Source organism: Macaca thibetana, chromosome 7 (assembly GCF_024542745.1).
Source record: "Macaca thibetana thibetana isolate TM-01 chromosome 7, ASM2454274v1, whole genome shotgun sequence".
Classification (NCBI taxonomy): domain Eukaryota; kingdom Metazoa; phylum Chordata; class Mammalia; order Primates; family Cercopithecidae; genus Macaca; species Macaca thibetana.
In genome coordinates, this window is record NC_065584.1 from 98,704,450 (window position 1) to 98,726,223 (window position 21,774).

Here is a 21,774-nt window from a genome sequence, read left to right on the forward strand (position 1 = left end):
TGGGGCAAAAGGTAGGCTTGCTTACCTGCTCTACATAAAAGTAGTGTACTTCCCCAATTCAGTATTCCTCTCCTGTAACTCACTGGGGGTACAGACATCCACCTGGTCCTCACCATCACCCCTATGGTACTTACAAGGTAAGAGGAACGGACACACATACTGATTATTGTCAATGAGTAATAAAGTCCTTTGTCTCTGATCCAGGAGTCTCATGTCTTCTATGCATCCATGAAATAATAGGCTAAGTTTTTAGCTTATAGTTAGGTAAAAATCAAAGCCCAGACTCAACAACAAGCTGAAAGAAAAGCCAGTACCATCAGAAAAAGTAATAATCCTTGGGACAGTCCACATGAGTATTTAGACCTTTAACATAACCATCCTGGGGTTGTAATTTGCTGACTCATAAAAATCAGAAAATTAGCCTGGGCGACGGAGCGAGACTCTGTCTCCAAAAAAAAAAAAAAAAAAAAAAAAAAAAAAAAAGAAAATTAAACTCTGGCAATTCTGAAGCAGTGTAATGTGGCATTTAACAGCAGACAACTGTATGCAAATTCAAGTTCTGCTACTTACTAGCTCTGAGACCTTGGGCAAGTTACCTAATCTCTCTGTGCCTCAGTTTCCTCACCTACAGAATGAGGATAATAATAGTACATACCCCCAGAAGATTACTGTTGTTACAAGAATGAATTACTTTACGTAATACACTGAAAACAGTGTGTAGCACAGAATGTCTATTTTATGCAAACCACTGAAAACAGTGTGTAGCACAGAGTGCCACATTTGCTATTATTAACAGCTCTAAAAATTCAATGATTCTATGTCTCTATATACTGCTAGTTATCCTGATCCTCTATATACTGCAATATTCTCTGATTTTTAGTATACTTTTTAGGTGAAAAAGTAGAGAAACTGTATATAGTAAACTATATTTTATTACAAAAAAAGGGAGCTAGTAATATATAAATGTATTTGGTCATATTTTTAAAACAGAAAGATAAAATCCAAAAACAAAGAAAAACTGATTACTTCTAAGGTAAGAAACGGAATAGAAATGACAGGCTCAGAAGCTAGAATTCTCAGAATATTCTTGGTTTGTAGATTTGAGTTTGAAGCCCTGTAAATAGCTTACATAATTATATATTTTTGGAAAAGCAATCTATAAAAATCAAAAGCAAAATGAAGCAAACTTAATTGTTCACTGAATTAGAGTCATAACTGCACAGAGAGAAGCCATTTTCCATTACTTTAAAACACAGTAATTTCAGTGTGTATTCCTAACAGGATATACCTTAAGGAGAAAAATAACTGAAAAAAAATCTTAAATTTTAAATTGTTTTTAGTAATTGTGGAGGATTTTTCCTCGTTTTCTCATTCCAGTTCTAACTCAGGATAACAAAACAGTTGAAATGGGGAAGATTCTCTTAGTAGAAGTAATCAAAGGAGTAATGATGGAATTTAAATATCATCCCCAAGGCCATGGCCAAGCATAGCTATTAACACTATAGAAAGCTACATGTGTCCCAAGATGGAAGTACATATCATCATCATCATCATTGTCACCGATTAAGTACCTCTTGCCCCCAAGAAATGAAACCTCAATCTGATAAAGTCTCTAGATGTAACGACCATGAGAATGGGATTGTGATTATGTTTTGAAATAACTTTTAGAAATAACTGCAAATAGGCCTGGCACGGTGGCTCACACATGTAATCCCAGCACTTCGGGAGGCCAAGGCAGGTGGATCACCTGAAGTCAGGAGTTTGAGACCAGCCTGGCCAACATGGTGAAACCTCATCTCTACTAAAATTACAACAATTAGCTGGGTGTGGTGGCACATGCCTGTAATCCCAGCAGCTCAGGAGGCTGAGGCAGGAGAACTGCATGAACCTGGGAGGCAGAGGTTGCTGTGAGCCGAGAGCACAGCACTGCACTCCAGCCTGGGCAATAGAGTGAGACCCTGTATAAAACAAAAAACAAAACAAAACAAAAATGCTGCACATAAAATGGTATATCTAAAATTTGCTTCAAAATAATCACGGAGAAGGGAGACCAGGTAGGGGCAGAGATAAAACAAGAAAGGCAATGTGCTGATAATTACTGGACAATGGGCACACAGTCTATAGTTGAATAGATTCATTCAACCATCCTTTTAAATTTTGAATATGTTTTAAGTTTTCCATAATGGAAAAAGAATCAATTATTCTGTGAAATCTCAATTTGAGCCCAGATTTGATCAGTGAACATTATATTCAAGTCTTATCACTGACATACTAGGAGTTACGATTTTGCATAAGTTACTAATTCTGCTGAGCCTGTTTCCTATTGAGGAAAAATAGCCATTATAAAGATGAAGTGAACAGTCATAAAGGCAACAGTGAGCTCAGTGCCTTGCAGACGATACGCACTCTCTCAATGGAGCTTCCTACCAGCCAAAGCTAAGACAGTCATCACTGCAAACCACAAATTACTGAACCTAAATCTTCCACCCTGATTTTACACTAAAAGTCTGTTCCTTGATTTTACACTAAAAGTCTGTTTAATGCTCACCTCACTTGCCTGAAAGTCTCCAGCAACAGTGATTTCTTAAAAGAACATGCTTGGCTTTTGTGTGATGAATAGCAATCTCTGTTTTTTCCCTTCATCTACTCCTGTGTGTGTGTGTTTCCACACTGAAGACACAACCCAGGCCGGGTGTGGTCGTTCACTCCATAATCCCAGCACTTTGGAAGGCCAAGGCAGGTGCATCACCTGAGGTCAAGAGTTGGAAACCAGCCTGACCAATATGGTGAAACCCCATCTCTACCAAAAATACAAAAATTAGCCAGACACAGTGGCACATGCCTGTAGTCCTGGCTATTTGGGAGGCTGAGACAGGGGAATTGCTTGAACCTGGGAGGCAGAGGTTACAGTGAGCAAAGATCGAACCATTGCACTCCAGCCTGGGTGACCGAGTGAGACTCTGTCTCCAAAAAAAAAAAAATACAACCCAGCAGAAGAAGCAGGGCTTGCCCATTCACAGAGGAAGACGAGGAGGGGCCCCCTGACAGCAGAGGACGCCACTGGCCTCTCTCCCCAGCTGTGAACCTTGGCAAATTCTGAAAATGCTTCTCCTAGCTATATCCAGATGGCCAGTTCAGAGACATCGCCTTCCTTTCTGAGGCTGTGAGAGGCTTTGTCATGTTATTTCTTTGCCTGCGTAATGCATCGCATCAGGGAGCAGCATTTGACACCCATGAAAAACCGCGTTTACTTGGGTTCTTGCTTTAAGAACATGCAGAATATTGTTTCTTTTCTCTAACAGCAAGTACGGTTTGGAAGCCTGTCTCTTTGCAAGGAACTGGTCATTATTCACACTTGTAAAATATTCCTGAGCACATGTGGTCAATATTTTCCAGCTCCACATCTATAAATGCATACGTATCAGTCTGCTGTTTCATTTTGCCCTTCCTGTTTCAAACTGTTGGCTTTTGCATGGCAGTTGCTGGTACAGTTTGCTGTGAAGCAGGAAAAGACAGTAGTCGAGAACGTCGTGAGAAGCAAGAACCCCATGGACTCAAATCCCCAAGCTGTCCCTTTACTCAAGCTCTCTGCACCTGGATTTCCTCCCATAAAGTGCGGCGAATAAAAACTAACTCAGGGTTGTTTTAAGAATTACACCAGATAATATATGTCAAGAACTTAGCCCAGTCTTTGGCACACAATAAGTGCTTAATAAACATTGGGTGATTTTATTATTACTCCTACAGACAGAAGCTACATCTGATTCATCCATAGATCCCTAGCACCTTGTACAGGGACTGACACATGGTAAGTCATTAATTAATATGTGTTGAATGAATGAATAAAATGTAGACAATTAAATTTAACACTTCTGTTAAAATGGAGTCAGGATATTTTAAGTGTCTCAAAAATACAATACTATAATCTCACCATATGCATTATATTAATACACATAACCATATGGTTATTACTCACTGGACATGTAACAAAATAAAATTAAATCCCATGCAGAGCTCTTGGAACCAGAACAATGCACATCTCTCTAGGTTCATCAAGTTCACAGCCTGCTTTGGAACAGTGGCAACATGAAGGACAACTTGGAGACAGGCTGGATTGGGCACAGTGAAACTCATCAGAGGTAGATGCAGTGGTCCAGCTGAGCGGTGCTGAGAGCTGGCCTGTGGCAGGGAAGGGATGAGTAGAGGATGCTGGGGGCCAGACATATGAGAGGTGCAGGAGGCCTGATCCATGAGAGGCTGTCACTTTTAAATGCAAGACAAGAGAGAGGAGGACAAGGCTGGTCAATGATAAGGCAAACCTGGGAGATGAATTATGGATTTACTAGGTTTAACACACCTTAGGATACCCAGATGGAGATATACTTTTATAAAGCTGAAAATACATGGCACACCCATGTTCACAGCAGCATTCTTCACAATAGCCAAGAGGTGCAAACAATCCAAATGTCCATTCGTAGATGAATGGACAAACAAAATGTGGTGTAAGCATAGAGTGGAATATTTGGTATATAATATACATAGGAAGGAAATTCTAACCCAATGCTGCAACATGAACCTTTACAGCATCCTGCTAAGTGAAATAAACCAGTCACAAAAGACAGATACTCTAAGATCTTATCTGAGGTACTTAGAGTAGTCAAATTCATAGAGACAGAAAGTAGAATGGTGGTTGCCAGGGCCTGGAGAGGGGGTGGAATGGGAGTTGTTGTTTAATAGGTAATTTCAATTTTGCAAGATGAAAATGTTCTGGACATCTGTTGCATGACAATGTGAATATGCTTAACACTACCAAACTGTACAGCTAAAAATGGTTAGGATGGTGACCTTTATGTATATTTTACCACAATTTACAACTTTTTTAATTAAAAAAAGACTGGAAATATGAATCTGGCATCATAAGCTGCAGGAGCTGAGTCTCCCAACTTTGCACCAATGCTCCCACATGGAACACGTGGTCCCTCACCCAATTTAATCTCTAGACCCTCTCTCAACTCCCCCAGACAGACCAGTAAGAGACTGTCATTTTTTCTGAAGGTCACTAAAAAGCTATCTCAATTACTTCAGGAAAATGTGGCTTCAGGACATAGAGTTGGAAGGCAGTTCAGCCACTTGGACATCAAGTCCTTGAGGATGCCTTAAGAAGACCTGCCTTTGCCACTCCCAATCCATCCATCGTGTAACCACCTTCTTCTGCAAACACAGTTCATGTATGTGGACATGACACTCTTGAAGGTCTTTAGAACACCACAGAGCTCAATAACTGCTAATGCTGATTACTCCCCCGTGATGAAAGGTCTTGGGAATTATGTAATCTCTACTTCTTGTTCTTCCTCATGTATTCATCCACAATCCAAGAAGTCTTTCTTGCCCTACCTTCTTACCATTCTTGTCCCAGCTGGAGTCTAGTATGTTTTAAAATCACTCCTGACTCGCTCAGAAAAGCAAGTCAGCTTCATCAAGTCTGGGAGTGAAACACACAAGTCCAAGTTGCATAAGTGCAGTGAATGTATACCAGTTAAATGCTGCCAGGCCTGAAATGTAAACAAAACCGTCTGGTGAGTGAGCTTCTCTCACTTTACTACAAGGAGATTTTGAAAACAACTCACATGATTTTTTTGTGGGAGCAATGCTTTATCTGATGAGAGTTTTTAAAATTTCCACAGAACTAGACCCTGAATACCCCAGACCCATCAGACTTCTCCTGGCCTAGAAACACCTCACCATTTCATACGTTACTGCTAAAATGACAAAGCACCGCAGGTGGGTACTATACTGAGAAAGAGCTGTATACCTATTTAGGTAGTTGGGTTGAGTCACTTTTCATGCTTAGTGTGACATGCTTGGGGTCCCATATTATCCTGGTGTGGATGTAACCATACCTGGGGATGGTGGAGGGGTAGCATACGATGGGAAAGACAAGGCCCTTGGGATAATGGAGACCAGACCGGGATTGTAGCTTGGGCCTTGCCACCCACTAACTATGCGACCCTGAACAAGTTGCTTAAGCCCCATGAGTTTCAGCTCCTGTATCTATACAGTAAGAATAACAGCCTCTATCTCCTTGGGCTTTATGAAGAGGGAGTGAGAAAGTATATGCAAAATATGTCATACAGCTATGACCCCATAAATGGGAGCTAGTGTATTCAGTGTTATTATGGTCACTATTCAAACTCACCTGTTCTTAATGCACTTGTCTAAATAAGCAGACAGCTGTTAAACTTTCTTTATGATAGTAATGAATCCTAGTATTAAACACACAACCAGTAACAAGGCCGCTATTAAAAAAATAAAATAAAAGCACCAATGTGGGAGACACTTTCCTCTGTGTACTGCCTAATGGCCTTTTTAATCTTGTCTTGGCACCAGAATCACAGGTATTAGCATGTTCTTCAATCAATATGGTAGATTTACCTTGACGAAGAGAAGGCTCTTTGCCCCATGATACAAATGTATAGTCTGGGGCCAGGGTTGGTGAAATCATTTAGATCTAATAATAGAAACCACCAGGTTTCAAAAGGTTCCAGTGTCCATACACAATTTTAGATTCTATTAGATCCTTGCTGTGTTAATGAGACCTCTTGCTGGGAATCCAAATTCCCTTTGTAAACTCCATTAACAACTCACAAGGCAGGTGGGCAAACGTGAATGTTCTTATGGTAACAGCGTCTTGCCCAGAAAGGGAAGCAGTGAGAAATCACACCCATTGGCCCCACTTGCTTGGAACATTACAGAGAGAAAGGGAGAAAAGTATCTTTCCTTGGAGAGACATCAGAATGAGTTCAACGCCAATCCTCCCTCAGTCCCCCGACACCTGAAATAGGAGGCCGTGGTATAAAATAGAAGGTTTCTCAAATGTACCAACTATCCCAAAAAAGGTTTGCCAATAAAAAGTTTGCCCAGTTCATTTGTGTCCCCAGAATTGTTTAGTCCCTCACAACTTTCTGCCTTTGTTTTTCATTGCCCCAACAGTGAGTCTTTTTCTTAGTTAGAACACATGGAAAATTTTGACTTTGAGAGTTCAGATTCTATTAATGATCCAAGTGCTGTTTTAAAATGTTTTTGAACTAAAAAAAAAGAAAAAAAAAGTTTGATTTTCCTATCTGTGCATCAGTTCAAACCAGCACAGAAAATCTGCTGAATATTACCCAAAACACCCACGGTTAGGCTGAAAGAAGGGATGGAAAATTTCAGCCCCAGAGGAATTTTCGGGGGAGTGGAGGGCTGAGGGGCGTCTCCAATGCTGCTGAGAATGCATTCTGACTTTTTACCACAGTTGCCTAAGTGATGCTTAAATGCTTCCTGTTGTAAGTACAGTGGCTCCCCAGGGAGCAAAACAAGCTAAGAGCTGAACAGTGAACAACATTCCAGTCTCTAAATGCCATCTGTCACTCCATACAGCCTATCTCACCCTCAACTAGCTAGACTTATCTCACCCCAAGATGCCTGTCACCAAAGTCTAACATTAGCACTTTATATGGTTTTAACCTTCTGTGGGTCATGAACCTCGTTCAATCCAGTGAAAGCTTTCCTCCCAGGGTACACATACACATAAATCTCCACATAATTCGAAAAGGGTATGGCCCCCACTCCTGCAAAGCACATCCAAGAACCTTTAGCTTCAAGTAGCCAACAATGACTCCTGACATTCTTAAGCCAAATTCTTGAATCTGAGTGCTAAAGAAATACACCTCAATTTTGATGAGTGTCCACTAGCCACACAAGGCTTTGGTATCTTCATATTTGTCTATTATGTGGGCTAAAATAAGCATGCGTGCACACACACACACACACACACACACACACACACACACACACACACACACGGCTTGGCAGGAATGAAATGGCAAAGCCACGCTGGGAATGGAACATATTCATTTATTTAGCTTATTCATTCCTGACAATATGCAGTCATTATTTGAGGGAGTTAAGGTAGCTCTGGCAACTGCAGTCAAGTAAAAGAGCCAGGGTTGGTTATAGTTTTTCCATTCAATAAACAGAACCATTGAATAAACTGAGCATGCTCAACATGCTCCTGCCCACATAGGCAATGTGCTATTAAACACTTACTGCTCCTGCACAAAGCCTACCAACAGGTTATTTTTAAAATACTTTTGTTTGTTTTTGATAGGTAGGGAGAAAGGTGGAGAGGGGACATTCCTTTTGGCTTCTAAGTTCCGTAACTTCAATGCCTCTGAAATAATGAAATGAAGAGCTAAGCCAACACTTTCAAGCTAGCCCCTTTCATTTTATGCATAGGGTCAGGGGTTCTTCAGAGTCTCATGAGTGGTTATCTTTGTACTGTGAAAGAACTAGCACTTTGAGCAGAGAACAACTGCCTTACCGGAGTTTCCCTGGACTCTATCCCTATTCAAAGATGCTTGGTTATACCTCAAGGGGGAAGCAATCCAGACCAACTTCTATGACATGACAGGGCACTCAAGCCTGATGAGGCAGAAACCTGGCAGCTGTAGATGTTGGAAAGGATAATTTATGTGTTCAAGTGACTAGGATTCTAAGGGCTGGATGCTAGCTTCAAGCATGGCTGGATCTAGGAAGCCCTTTTGCTCTCCCTTTTCCCTGGTCTACTTTTCTCTGTAGGTAAGTTCATTCATTCTTAGGCAAGTTCTCTGCATGTGGCAGCAATGATGGACACTGGAATCTCTGGGTATTCAGAGTTCTTTCAGTAACAGTCCTACAAGAGAAGCTGGTCCACTTCTCTCACCTCACAGTGGACTCTGAGTGGCCCACTTCTAGGGTCTGTCACTGTAGACTACTGTAGACCTTCTATGTGTCACAACTGACCATGCCTGGACTGACCACATGGCCACTTCTGCAACCCACAGCAACCACCTAAGATGGGAGAGGTAATTTCCCAGTGGAAAAAACAAGGTACTGGACAGACAAAAGCAAATATCCACAAGAGACTCTTCTGTGAGGCATTTTAACACTTAAAAAGTTATCTAGCAATGAATAACTCACTTCCCACTAAGGAGGAAGACTATGAACCTCAAATCCCAGTGTTAACAATAGCAAAACACAATGCTCAACAGAAACCAAACCTTTCATGCCATCTGCTCTCACAGAATGCTTCTTGTAGGTGAAAAGGACAAAAAGAAAATGAAGCCAAGATTATTCTCTCTCAGAAAAGTAAACACTCCTTTAAACTGAAGAGCAACAATATGCATGTTATTAGAGGAAATGTCTCGAAATCTTTTTTAAGAACAATACCTGTGCCGCAGTTGAAAAGCAAATAAGATCGGTGTGCCTTGTCTAGTTAGGTGCAGTAAGGAAGCCGGGGTGAAGAAGTAACTAGCAGTAGTCTTTGACATCCTTCTGGAAGGAAAATTCCCTCACGTGGACTTTCACCTTTCTTTAGGTCATCATGGGTCTCTCTGGTCCTGTTTCCTGCCTATCAAATACTTCAGTGCTATGTTCTAAAGTTTCTTCAAAGATGCTCTTGCACACCCAGTAAATATCTGTAGGCCCCAGCCAGCCCCAAAAGGTTTGGTTTATGCATCCCAATACTCTCTCTGGGGAACCTTGAACTGTGTTTTTCTTCTTCTGGCCATGTTAAGCTTGGGAAAATGGTTTCATTTCTTTCCAATCCTGGGAATCCCCATCATTGTGAGGCAGTAAGCAAGGTGTCAGTAGGAGCAGGTCCACTCAGCAGTGGTGTTCCCCTCACCCCTGCCAGGTTGTCCTGTGTTTGTGCAAGATCCCCAATCCCCTTCCTCCAAATCCAATACCCCTAACATTCAGAACCACAGCAAAGAACACGTTTTGCTGGCTATGACATTCACAATGTGTGACAGCTTTCCTTTCTTTTCTTTTTTTGTGTTTTATTTATTTGCAACTCAAAAGATGAATGCAATTTGAAATTCATGGTCTGGAGCAAAGAGCCTACCATGGCAAGCCGCTGTGTGTGTTCCAGCTACCATGTGTTCGAGACATGCTAAACAATGTTGACTCACAAAGGGCTTGGAGAAGATTTCAATGAGTTGGCAACTCAATCCTCTTGAAAAATACCGATTTCCAGTCTCTGTTAACAATCAGAAGATCTGGAAACAGTAACTTTGCATTCCTACAGGGCAACAAATGGTGGAGGATGAGGCAAGGACCAGCTCCCCAGGCTCCACACTGTCTGCTTTTCTCATTTGTCAACTGAGCCCCTTCAGCACTTAAGATTGTGATCCCTGAGCAGACGTGGAAGGGGGCTGCAAAACAAGAATGCCAACACCCATAGCCAGCCCAGAGCCTGTCTGCAGGACACTCCCGGCCTCACTCATTTATCTTTTGGAAAAAGTCACCGCAAGGCCACGAGGCTGGCTTTTAGCTCACACTGAATCTATCTGAACTAACCTGAGCTTTTAAAGTTTTCAGCCAACGTGGACAAGGCTAAATAAAGCCACGAAGACATTCATCACCTAAATGCCCAACTAGCAAATTCCAGCATTTCTAGATTGACCAAAAAAAAAATGCAATTATCTAAAATGATGTATATTGTTTATGACACAGGAAAAACTTTATAATATGCCAGCTGATAAAAAGTAGGTTTATTTATAGTATGGTTGTTAACTAAGCAAAACTATATACAGAGAAAAAAGGCTGGAATAAAATATACCTAACTACTGACAATAATTTGCTGTAGGTATCTGGATTATATATTATTTACATTTTCTTATTACATTTTTGTTTTTCTCAATGTTACTAAAACAAGAATATATTATTTAAAATAAAATTGAGCCAATATGCTTCCAAATTAAGAAGCAACATGCTAGAACCCAGAAAGCCAATCCATACATCACACTGGGGCAATGGCCATACTCTGGGGTGCCTCCAAATTAATACAAACTGGCTCTCCTCCTGCCTGGGGCAACGCTAGCACTTCATGCACTTTGAGATGAGCCACTGGAGGGGGTCTTCAGGAAAAGAAGAGCCCTGCTGGTTTAGGACTGAAGAGGTTGCTATTCTCAGCTCTATAAGATGGATCACATCTCAGGCCGAAAATCAGGTTCCAAGGGCTCTTGTCCAAAGATCTGCTCCTGTGTTTAAACAGGTCAGTCATGTATCCACCTGTGCCTTAATTTCTACATCTGGAAATGGAGATGCTATGACCATAAGGATGAACAGGGCAGCATTTACCAATCCCCACAGTGTACAGGATACCTGACATTCATGTAAAGCCTGGCCAGGTAGACCAGACCATTTTACTGAAAAGGCCAAAGTCTCAGGGCAACTGGAAACTCATCCAAAACCCAGGAGTTGTGGAGGGGCCAGAATTTGAATTTCAAGACTGTTAGGCTCCAGAGCCCACAGAGTCTTGTCCATAGGTCACCCAGGCAGCAAGCACAACAGTGATGCCATGAACCACAGGGCATGAGTTATGAGTGGCTGTGAATGAATGAGAAACACCTATCAGCCCAGGCAATATGGAAGCACCAGATAAGAGCCACTGGCTGTTTCCTAGCAGGTTGCTAAAAACACACTGGAAATGGCATGTGACCAGCAGCTGGTGAGAGGGAATGGAATAACGCCAAAACAAATTGACCACTTTTAGAGTGCCATTTATTTTAGAAAAATAAATTAATGAAGGAAACTTCAATATCAATGAAGTTGCAAGCATATAATGAGCAATGCTTGCTCCCACGAGGGATGGCTTTTTAATTATTTTTTCAGATGAACTGCAGTCACAGTATATTTGATTCATACCCGATCCATGTTCTTTGGAGAATTAAAACACATTTTACCCAATGTCGAGTTAAAATAAAAACTCGTCAGAGGCAAAATAACTCTTTGCTCCCAGGGATCTGAAAGGAAATTTGGTTCTCTCTGGTTGCTGGCCAGTATTCGGGGGGCCTTTGTACTAAACAAAAACTTGGCAGATGAAATCTGAGAATTACTCTCTTTGCATCATTAACGGAAACACTGAGGGGTGCACTGCGGTTCACGATAAGTGATTAAAAAAAAGAAAACATGACACATTTTTGTGTCTAATATGTGTGCCTCCTGAGTTGCAGCACTTGTCCTGTGTATTCAGGCAAACAGCAAAAGCTCCCTTCTCAAAGAACCCCTTTCCCCTGGCCAGCTCCCATTCTCTCCAGAACATCCATCCTCAGGAGACTCTGCCAGTCCCTGTCTCTGTGCCGTGTGTGTGTGTGTGTGTTTGTGTGTGTGCACGTGCGTGCGTGTGTCTGCCTAACATGCACAACTCAAAATTATCTGGTTTCATCTTGATCCCAATCTGCATTCTTAAAACTGCATCATCCACATTTGATACAACTGAACAGAACTATAGACAGACACACAAATGAGCACATATAAAAACTGGAGAAATCTTGGCCAGGCGCAGAGGCTCATGCCTATAATCCCAGCACTTTGGGAGGCCGAGGCAGGTGGAGCACTTGAGGTCAGGAGTTCAAGACCAGCCTGGCCAACATGATGAAACCCTGTCTTTACTAAAAATACAAAAAAAAGTAACCGGGTGTGGTGGCAGGCACCTATAATCTCAGCTGCTTGGGAGGCTGAGGCACGAGAATCACTTGAACCCAGGAGGCAGAGGCTGCAGTGAGCCAAGATGGCACCACTGTGCTCCAGCCTGGGTGACAGAGTGAGACTTCGTCTCTACAATGAAAAAAAAAATCTGGAGGAATCTGAATAAACTTTATGGATTATAGCAATGTTAATTTCCTGGTTTTGCTATTGTATGCAGTTACCATGACATCAACGGCAGGGGAAACAGGATGAAGGATACAGGGGACTTTCCTGTATTTTGCCACAACTTGTGATTCTATAATTTTTAAAAGCTATTAAAAAAAAAAAAAAACTACATCATCAATTCCTCAAGTACTTAGAGAAAAAAATGACAATACAGTTCCTTACAGAAAACTTTTGGCACAAGAGGCAGGAGTGCAGTCTTAGTTTGGTACTGATCTCTTTGGTGTCTGTTACAGGCTGAATAGTGTTCCTTCCCCCAAATTCATATATTGAAGCCCTAACCCCCAGAACATCAGCATGTGACTGACTATATTTGGAGACAAGTTCTTTAAAGAGGCAATTAAGGTTAAATGAACTAATATGGGTGGGTCTAAACCAATCTTACTGGTGACCTTGTAAGAGGAGTAAATTGGATACACAGAGAGACACCAGGGATGTGTATGCAGAAGAAAGACCACGTGAGGACACAGAGAAAAGGCAACCATCTGAAATTCAAGGAGAGAGACTGCAGAGGATGCCAACCCTGTGGCACCTTAATCTTAAGACTTCCAGCCTCTAAAACTATAAGAAAATATACTTCTGTCATTTAAGCCACCCAGTCTGTGGTGTTTGCTGAGGGCAGCCCTAGCAAACTAATACAATGCCATATCCCACACCCCCCATTCATCTGGTTTTGTCCTCTGGTAATGAGCTCCCCAGCCCTTGGCATCCCTCTTAAGAAGGAAGTATGGTAGGAAACCCCATCAAGCATAGAGCAAAGGTCTTAGCCTAGAAGAGCCAAGCTTTAGATACCCTCCGCCTACCCATGAAAGGTTAGTGCTCAACTATTTGGGAAGCCATCAAAATATGGAAGAGGGATAGGGATTTTTCATGGTAGATCCAGAGGGCATAACCAGAACACAGGGTATGGGAAGTTGTAAGGTGGCCTATTTCTAACACAACATTTAAAAAAACCTCCTAGCAGCTACTGCAGTTCAGAAACAGAATGAATGGCATGTGAAGGTATGGCGCCCACATTACTGGAAAGAGCTGAGCAAAAGATGGAACAGATCAGCTGCTCCTGCCCCAGATGTCTAAGGTCTGATTTGCAGCCATCTCAGCTCAAAGCACTATGAAACAGGGGCACAAGCTCTTTCCAGAACCCAGACATGAACCTTAGCTAAGACCACCTTCCTCTCTCTCCATCCTACTTCTAACTCTCCATTCTGGCTCTGACACTCATTCTCCATTTCAGTAGCACCTCTCTCCCTGGACTCCAGACACACTGCTGTCTTCCCACCTTCCTGGCTCCTGCTGCAATTTTTATGCCCAGGAGGCTTCGGGCTGTCTCATGGAATGCCCTGGCTTGCACCTGACTCCTAGGACCAGGCACTACCCTTGAGCTCCCATCCCAGCCTTGTGAGCAGATCCCAGACATACCTGAAATAAGCGTCACTTTTAGATGCACAGCCCAGCCCTATCCAGGTAAATGAGTTTGGGTAAGTTACTCAACCTCTCGGAATCACACTTTACCTATCTGCTTTGTTTAAAACAGCAAAAATTTTAAAAATCCATGTCCAACTATAGAAAGTATTAAATATTATCATATATATTCAGAAGGGAATATTATATATGCAGCAATAATGTCATAGAATATTTAGTAACAAGGAAATTCTCATGAAATATTAAGAGAAATGAAATTACAAAACATCATTTATCATGAACATATTTTCATAGAAAAGCATACTAATGCAGAAAAGAGAATGGAATTATATACACCATAAAGCTACAAGTAAATATTCTCAAATTATTCTTTTTCTACATATTCAAAATTGTAAACAGTGAACATGTAATGCTTTTTAACTAGGAATAAAGTTATTTAGAAATCTTTACTACTCCCATTTCACCTTTTCCTCCTTGGAAAAAAAAGGGGGGGCAACCTAATGAAAGAGCACAGTAAGTCCGTTACATCATCCTACTTACACTTTCATAAAAAGCAAATACGACTTGTGTTTTGAACTTAGAGAAACAGAAGGACAGCTAAGAAAACTGGGTTAATGGAAGGTCACAACATGGAGCTACAAGCATGACTAGACTCCCAAAGAATGGATTCTTGGACCTCAGTAGGGGCCCCGTGGTCTCCACTGCCACCGTGCCCATGCAGTCACTCTAAGAACAAAGAGTGCCACGTGCCACCCACGGGTCACTATCTGGCTGCACTGTGAGGCTGGGTGCCACATGATGCTGCAGTGAAAGCCTGCCAGCAGAGCTGAGTCCCCATTCATCCAGTTTTGTCCCCTGGTAATGAGTTCCCTTGGCTCGCTCCCACAATGGAAAGGACTGGCTGAAGAATGGTGCCAGCCAGAGGAGCCCCTTGTGAATAGCCCATCCAGGAATCCAGGAGTCTGGCAGTGGCTCAGCCACAAGAGGTCAAAGCAAGTAAGTCATTTCACTGGAAAATATCAGCTTAATTCAGGATGGAATGCTTCACTTTGCCCTGGGTTGTAGTGGAAGCTATGACACAGCCACCAATGCACAAACAGCACCCATCTAGTGACCCACGATGTGGGCAACCCAGGGACAGGTATCATCACCACTGACCTGCAGCCTGAGCTGTGCATGTTGATCATTCTCTTCCCTGCTGACACCCACAGGGAAGGCTCAGCTCAAGAACAAGCTGGTGTTTTACACATGCCATATTTAGAATCCTTTCAGTCTCCACTATGGTATCACAATTTAGGCATATGATCAGACAGCTGGTTGTGGGTCCCTCTCTAGACCAGCTCTGCAGGAGCTGGAACCAGGGGTACACATGTTATTCCTCCCCGATGGATATACATTTACACCTAGGGTCCCAGCATCAGTCCCTTGAGACTTTCCTCCTCTTCAGGGAGTTAAGAGACCAGAATTTTATATCAATACTGTTCAGTGGGCTACCCCAAATACTCTGAAGTAAAGTTAAGTGGCTTCAGGAACTAGTGCCATATTAGAGGAGATAAACTTTGAAATATTCTCACTACCACAAACACTTTTTTTTATAGCTCATACAATATATAAATGAACCAGTTATGCTCTGCATATGCTATGATCTTAAATTATACCTGGAGATAAACCACATATGGAATAAAAGGCCACCTATTGAGGTCAATCTATGCAAAAGATTTCTCCTCTCCTGATCCCTATAAACACAAACCCATGAAACCAGTGCAGAGAGACACAGAACTATCATCTCCACGGCATGGGCTACGATGTTTTGGAACCTGGCCATATGTAACAGAGCCACCAAGATGTTCATACGTCATGCAAAGAGACACTCCCCCAATGTAGACTTATCATAGAGGAATGGGGTGACCAAATAGAAATTTGGCTGAATAGTTCTTCCTACCAAAGACTCAATGCAAATCCCATAGACAAGGCCTCAGAATTCAAGAAGACCTCCTGCCTCAAATGATCAGCCCTACAGTCCATGCGTCCACCTCCCACACCCCTATGTCCCAAACCAAAGTGCTTCCTCACCATAAAGCTTTTGGCACATTCAAACCAACCCTCACCCAGTGTGGGGAAATAGCACAACTTAACTCATCAGGAGACACTTCCAGAAGAGGGTTCAGCGACTATGGCTGAAAGCCCTAGGCAGAAGTGATACAGCACTGTTGGGACTTCAGGGGTGACTCTGGGGAGAAATTTTTCTAGTTGATTCTAAGAGCAGAGACAACAACTCAGGTTTTCACTCCCCATTTCATTCCCTGTGCTCTGATGGATCTACTTCCTGTTATTCCTACCAGAAACCTACTCTCCCAGAGTCCTAGGGTGACATCAGTCAAGTCAGAGGGTGGACCTCAGGAGACTTTTGTGGCTACATGCTGTAGTCCATGATCTGGTGTGCAAAAAACTCACATGGAGCAGCTTTCACTCAAGCCTTAAGGCAATGAAAGAAAAACGATTACCTTAGTTCCCTTCCTCCACCATACCCACTCTCAGGTAATAATGGAAACCCCTAACCATCTCTGGCCTGAGCCGTTTTCTCTTCCACTTTGTTCCATAGGTAGGTGGTGGCTAGGCACACTGGTGCTCCATCCTCTGAATGGAGATGCACATTCCTTCCACCTTTCCTGCCCAGAGCCTGTTCACAGCCAGTCAGAACATCTGTGTGCAACATACGTGTTCAGTAAATGCATCTACTCCAAAGCTGGGTCAGAAAGACACAGAGAAAAATCCGCATTCTGGTGTGTCCTGCTTCCAAACCGTCCTATCTCAGCAAGCTTGAAGCTTGGCAGTTAGGAACCTTTATGTCAAATCCAGTTCAAATTCTATTTTCACTTAAACCTCCATAATATAATTAACTTTCTACCTCAAGGCACATTGCTTTTGGGAGGCAAAAAGCTTCCCTGGGTAGAGGTAATTTTTTCAAAGCTTAGCACTCAGTGACTGGGGATGTGTCAGAAAAATCCAGCAGCTGACAGGAGACAAAATTATACTTTGTAAACAAGGGATAGAGATGCTGGGCTGGCCAGCTCTCACCTCACACGCAGCCATCCAACAGAACCCACCACAGAGACTGAAAACACCGCCCGCCACATAGTAAATAACTTGCCGCTCAGATGATTCTTAACCCCCACCCACAAGTGGTTTCCATCCTTCCAGTATAAAACATCGGAAACTGACAGTGAAAAATAACTTTTCAAAACACAAATACCTTATTTCTCTCTAAATAGCCAATTCCCATGCATACTTCCGTTATTGAAAAAATTACCGGAAGTCACCAACTTTGAATGATGCCAAATGCTGGCAAAGCCATCACCTCTCCTTTTGAGCTGCAATAGGACAATCACCAGGACATCATTTTGATTCTTCAAAGCTGCAGTTTCCAATGTGTAGACCCCAAGTATACATTGGTGGCTAACATCAGAAGGCCCAAAGTCCACATACACACCCAAAAAGAAGAGAGAAACATACAACTCCCGGTCATGTTTTCCCACTGAAGCGGTTAGTGGTCTAGTCCCATGGAGCTCAAATTCGGCTGCTCATGAGAATCACCTGGGAACTTTTAAAAACGTCTCAATGCCCAGGTTGCAACCCCAGGCATAAGTATTTTTCAAGAACACTGGGTGTGCAGCCAAGTCTGAGAACCAGTACAACGGCAAAATCAAAGTCCACCAGGCCACCCTTTTATCCACCGTCAACACACCCCGGTCTCTTGCTGACACGGCTGGGGCAGCTCCTACCTATATAGAGCGAGGAGTCCTTCCTCCGCACGTGGTCGTCGATGTAGGAGACGCCCAGGGGCTGCACTGGGGTAGCACCGATGCCCAGGAGCACCTGGGCCCCAATGAGCAGCAAGTACATCATGTTGGTAGCCGTCCGGTTGCGGCAGATGAGGTCGGGGTCGGGCCCCTCGTCGCTGCCAGAGCCATTGGCAGCGCAGACGTCGCGGCCCTCGGCACCCCAGCGGATCTCGCCCGCCTCGTACTTGTACTGGTGGGTCAGGAACTCTGGCAGCGCCGACAGCAGCGCGCCCAGCGCCATGACGATGCCGCCGCAGCCGATTAGGCGCGGCCGATGCCCGCGCGCCCCGAAGTAGCTCACGAAGAGGATGAGCGCCAGGTTCCCGATCTCGAAGCTGCTGGCGATCACACCCACGTCAGCGCTCTGCAGGTTGAACCTACGCTCCAGGGTGGTCAGGACGCTCACCTGAAGGGGGCAAGAAGAAATGTCAGAGCCAATCCAAGGAGATGCCCAGGAGGCCTCTCCTTCCCACCTGACAGTGCGCTCTGTCCTTCCCCCCGGGACCCTCCCACCTGGCCTCCTGTGCCAGGTGCAAAAAGGCAGCTGTGTAAATGCCTTTTAACCTGACGAATCAGAAAGACGTTTATTTAGTATCATAACCCTAATTCAACGGTTAACGAATTCACTTTCCCAGTAGCAAAAATGTTTTTTTCTGGCACCTGTTTCCATCCTGAAAGCTTCTTCCCTCTTCCGGAAACACTGCTTTCCCCACCCCCACAAACCTCCACCACAGACCGCCCATGAAGTCCTATAAAAGTCCTGAAGTCCGCAGTTTGTACACAATCCCAAATATATACTAGGGATAAAGTCCATGCCAGGAAGACAGAGGAACCAGGGGATTTTCCGCAGGAGGCTAGCAAAGCCTGTTCCCCATCTCAAAATAAAAACAAACTTAACAAAACCTAAGTGGCAAAATGGACAAGCTAAATTAGCCCAGTGGGGTATTCATTTGCTCTTTGCTTCCTTCTGGAAATTTCCAAACAGTGTACATTTCCCTAGAGGCCATCAGGTAAATACACCCCTGACTGTTCTAAGCACTATGACTCTGCCAACTGCCCTCCAACTGATTATGATTTCCCCGTTTTTTGTATTCTTGTCTGCCCTACATTTGTTAAACAAATATATACTGAACATCTGCTGCTTGCCAGGCAATGCCCTAGACACAAGAGAAAAGTGATGGAGAGAGGACACCTGGCCTGAAGGAGCCATCTAGCAAGAAGGTAAACATGTACCTAAGAATAACACAAAGGGACTGGAGATGAGATGTGTGATGCAAACCTCACACTAAGGGGGCCACGATGAGATGCACTCTTATAGGGCTTCTTGAAGTGTAAGAAAATGAGATGGCTACTCTCTCCTGCTGTGTGCAAATTCCATGCAGGGTGCTATGAGCAAGACAAGAGTCCTTGTCATGGGAGATCTAACAGCTGAATGATGTCCTCGCTGAGCAGGGAAGAACACTTCAGGCAAAAGGAACAGCATGAGCCAAAGATGGGTGGCATGATTTCATCATGGAAGAGAAAATAGTTGGGGCCGAGAGCAGTGGCTCACACCCGTAATCCCAACACTTTGGGAGGCCAAGGTGGGCAGGTCACCTGAGGCCAGGAGTTCGAGACCAGCCTAGCCAACATGGTAAGACTCCTTCTCTACTAAAAATACACAATTTAGCAAGGCGTGGTGGTGCATACCTACAATCCCAGCTACTCAGGAGGCTGAGGCAGGAAAATCGCTTGAACCCGGGAGGTTGCAGTGAGCTGAGATCGCGCCACTGCACTCCAGTTTGCGCAACAGAGTGAGACCTTGCTTAAAAAAAAAAAAAAAAGGAAGGAAGAAAATAGCTGGAAAGATGGGGTGAGGACAGACTGTAAGGAGCCACAAATGCCACAGGGGTGAATTTAGACAATCCGGAGCAATTAAGTAGATAGAATGCAGATGGTGGAGGGAGGAAAACCTGGTTTGAATCCCTGTTGTTATTTCCTTAGCTCTGTGTCCTCAGTCATGTTATTCAAACTCTCCCAGCCTGGATTCTATGAAACAGGAATCATAGTATCTACTCAGCAGGAGGGATGTGAAGATTAGAAATAATGGATGAAAAGTCTGTTAGCAAAGAGCAGCCTCTCCCTTCCTACATGACAGGAATACATGGAGAGATGCAGCAAAACAGAGGCTCTGGGGCCAGACCACCTGGGTCCATTCCGACTCTGGCTGACCTTGGCCAAGTTACTTTGCGCGTTAGTTTCCCCATCTATAAAAGGGCGACAAGAGTGCTACCTCACCGAGCTGGTGTCAGGAGTCAACAACACATACATGTTAATGCTAGGGAAGGGTCAGTTATAATCATTATCATTATCATCATTTATCTGTGAGCACTGGAGAACAGCAAAGGTTTAATAGTGTAAGGGTCACACCAGGTGTGGTGAATGGAGGATGGAAGAATGCCAGCAGAGAAGACACCTGGGCCATATTGAGAGCGGGGAGAAGAAAAGGCCACATCAACACAGTGGCAATGGAAATGAACAGGAAAAGATGGAAGGAGGATTTTAGGGCAGAGTTCTATTTCAGGGAGAATGAGCTGGATCTGCTCACCAACTGGGTGTGTCTGCTAAGGAAAGGTCAAAAGGAGAGTCATATGGATCTAACCTTCCTCCAAATCTACAAATATGGACACTGTTGTAAACATCCAAGCATATACAACCTCTCTGCAGTGTCCAGATACATGTATCTATGCACAAACATATGCCTGTGCTAATTAGCATGCCTCTATTCAATTTCCCTTTACTAAAAAAAAAGCTATAGCCAGGTGATTCCTCTTAGCCTCATTTTCAAACCCACATATTTAAACAAACTCCTTGAGCCTAGTGGTTCTCAATCCTACCTGCAGATTGGAGGCACTTGGGGAGCACTAAAAATTTCAGAGGCCTGGTCCCACCCAGGAGGTTCTGACCGAACTGGTCTGGGGAGCGGCCTGGGGGCCCTCGGATGCTTTCAAAGCTCCCAGGTGATTCTAATGGCAGTGAGCAGCACAGGGCTAAGGACGTGACACTCATTACTGGGGGTCTCTCTTTCAGCCCTAGCCTTGGGCAAGCTCTGCGGAGCAGGGTTATGACGTTTATGACACCCTCTATCTCTGGCATTCTGATTCCAACTCCTATTTCCATTGTGCTTTCTAGCCAAGTCAAGGCCAACTTGCAAATCGCTCAGCCCTAGTTATGTGATTAGATTGTCACTTTTAAAACACCAGGTATTTGCTGCTGTTGAGAAACGAAGTTTAGCTAGTCCTTGCCTCATTCAAATGGCTTTCAAATACTCCCAAAGAAGTTCTAAAGGGTCTGGGCAAGTAAAAACAAATTCATTTATTTCCTTTGCAACACAAACATACATACAAACATGATGGAATAAGTGGTCTACCAGAGGTTTATAATAGGTGACACAATGTGGGAACAAAAAGGAAGGCAGCCTAAAGACCTGGGAGGTAGGGGGCTTTGGGGAGCCTCACCCAGGCCTTTGTGTGAGTCTTGAGAGAGATCCAAAGGGAGCTGGATGCAGAAGTGGAAAAGAACATGTCTGGGTGGGGTCCCCTAGAGAGTCACCCCTGGAGAGGCGGCTGAAGCAGTCTGGTAGGTCTTCAGCTTTAGGACCCCACCATGAGGCTGGAGGGTAACAAAGTGGGAGGAAGGGTTACAACAGAAGCCCTATCTCATTTTTGCCATGATGCCTCATGACATACACACAAGACAACAAATCTGAAACATGACAACTGCTCCATTTCAGCAG

The 21,774-nt window shown here is 43.6% G+C and overlaps 1 protein-coding gene across 4 annotated transcripts in view; it reads right to left on the bottom strand.

Moving 5' to 3' along the window:
- Positions 1 to 21,774, bottom strand: part of SLCO3A1 (solute carrier organic anion transporter family member 3A1) — a 324,947-nt gene that overhangs the window by 242,517 nt on the left and 60,656 nt on the right. For all 4 annotated transcript variants that reach the window (XM_050798035.1, XM_050798037.1, XM_050798036.1 and 1 more), the window contains exon 2: positions 17,940 to 18,405. In XM_050798035.1, coding sequence (XP_050653992.1) covers positions 17,940 to 18,405 — 466 coding nt within the window. The remainder of the gene's footprint in view (positions 1 to 17,939; positions 18,406 to 21,774) is intronic.